The sequence below is a fragment of the Pyxicephalus adspersus genome, chromosome 7 (genome assembly GCF_032062135.1).
Source record: "Pyxicephalus adspersus chromosome 7, UCB_Pads_2.0, whole genome shotgun sequence".
Classification (NCBI taxonomy): Eukaryota; Metazoa; Chordata; class Amphibia; order Anura; family Pyxicephalidae; genus Pyxicephalus; species Pyxicephalus adspersus.
This window is the reverse complement of record NC_092864.1, coordinates 487796-489543: the sequence shown is the minus strand read 5'-3', so window position 1 is coordinate 489543 and position 1748 is coordinate 487796. Positions and strand designations below refer to the sequence as shown.

The window sequence follows — 1748 nt, the reverse complement described above, 5'->3', positions numbered from 1 at the left end:
AGTACAGGGCCCCTCTATACACAGTGCTGCCCTCTGCTGGACACACACCAGATCACTCCAAGCACAGTACAGGGCCCCTCCGTACAGTGTCGCCCCCTGATGGGCATACATCAGATCACAGCTGGAAACAGTACAAGGGCCCCGCTATACACACTGCTGCCCCCTGCTTGACACACATCAGATCACAGTTGGACACAGGACAGAGCTCCCCCATACACACTGCAGATCACAGCCAGGGGAGTACGGGGCCCCACCATACATGAAACAGGCCCCTGCTGTGCATACATCAGATCACAGCTCTAACAATACAGGGCTCCGCCCTGCACAGTGCTGCCCCCCTACTGGAGACACATCAGATCACAGCTGGGGGAGTACAAGGCTTTGCCATACACAGAAATGTATTCATTTCCTCTGCAGCTAATAATAATGGCGGATTTACCTGCAGTGATTGGTTGATCCCAAAGTGCTGATCCTCCGATTCCTCCCCCAGCTCGGCTTCTTCAGGCGTCAGTACAAGAATATGCTGCAGGACTCGGCAGAACAGAGCGCGCTGAATGGTGGATAGGTCAGAGGACCAGGAGGACGGACTGAAGAGACGGCACCACACTGACTAGAAAATCTTCTTTATTGTTACTCAATTAGATGCAAAAATAAGCTTTATATTCCTGTACAGAGGGGAAGACGTTATATAAATAGTCAGGCACCGCGGGGGAGGAGCAAGCTGCACTCTTCTGATTGGTCAGTGCAATATGCAGGGGAGGGGCTGGGAAGCATTTTATATATATTTGTCCAACTTTAGGAATAGTGCCGATAATAAAGGAGGAGACGGAAGTCATGCAGTGTTACCTTTCTTATCCTGAGATTGACAACCACCCAATAATAACGGCCCAATATTTCACAGACACCATAGGCCGGAAATATGTGACATCACCACCGGGTGAGGGACACGCCCCATACCCAGCTCTCTGATTGGAGGAAAGGACTTGGTGAATTCTCCAACAACCAAATCATCTGAATTACTCCAAAACCTGGGGGGTGAAGAATTCCTTATCAGAGGGCTTATATCCCCTCCCCCCAGTCACCTGTACTGAGGCCGACCCCAGGGCCCCTGAGGTCCAGCTGTTCCCCAACCCTTCCTAGAGGGAACGTAAATACATTGGGGCTTTTGTCACTTGGCCGTGTCATGTGCACTTAGGAGCTGGGAGCCAGCCTTTGTTATGATGTCACATGTCGGTGACTCCAGGAGGGGAATATGAACCAATCACAGGGGCAGTAGAATCATTCAGGCCGCTTAGATTGTATATGACCGGTGCTCTTTATGGGGGATCATCAAATGGGGTGTCAGTGGCAGTGCAGTGCATCTCATGGGGGATGAAGTGGGGCAGGGGCACTGCAGCCCCGTGTGGGTCCTGTATGGAGGATAGAGCCCCCTACAGGGCACAGGGAGCATCTCATGGGGTCAGTGCCCCAAACTCAGTGCAGACAGCGCCCCCTACAGACCACAGTAGTGCTCCACCCATGTCACAAACGTTGGGTTTATATTGCTATTCCCATAGTGGTAATTCTTCTCTTCTTGGTCCAGTTCCTCCAGGAGGGGCCCCGGGCCCTCAGCAGCACCTCTTCACATGAGGCTTCTTCTTGGTCTTGGTGATGGTGACAACCTCGTTAGGCCGCAGCCTGGCTTGGCTCTCTTTCTTCATCCTCAGGACCAGGCGGGTGACAGACAGGAACATCTGTGGGGGAGAGGA

At 52.5% G+C, this 1748-nt stretch overlaps 2 protein-coding genes across 2 annotated transcripts in view; one reads left to right on the top strand and one right to left on the bottom strand.

Moving 5' to 3' along the window:
- LOC140334661 (uncharacterized) overlaps positions 1 to 628 on the top strand; it is an 83631-nt gene extending 83003 nt beyond the window's left edge. Inside the window, 1 exon segment of the mRNA XM_072416900.1 lies at positions 491 to 628. Coding sequence (XP_072273001.1) covers positions 491 to 565 — 75 coding nt within the window. The 3' untranslated portion in view covers positions 566 to 628.
- LOC140334794 (ras-related protein Rab-35-like) overlaps positions 608 to 1748 on the bottom strand; it is a gene marked incomplete at its 5' end in the record, with an annotated part of 2489 nt that continues 1348 nt past the window's right edge. The window contains 1 exon segment of the mRNA XM_072417036.1: positions 608 to 1733. Within this exon segment, the coding sequence (XP_072273137.1) occupies positions 1608 to 1733 (126 nt within the window).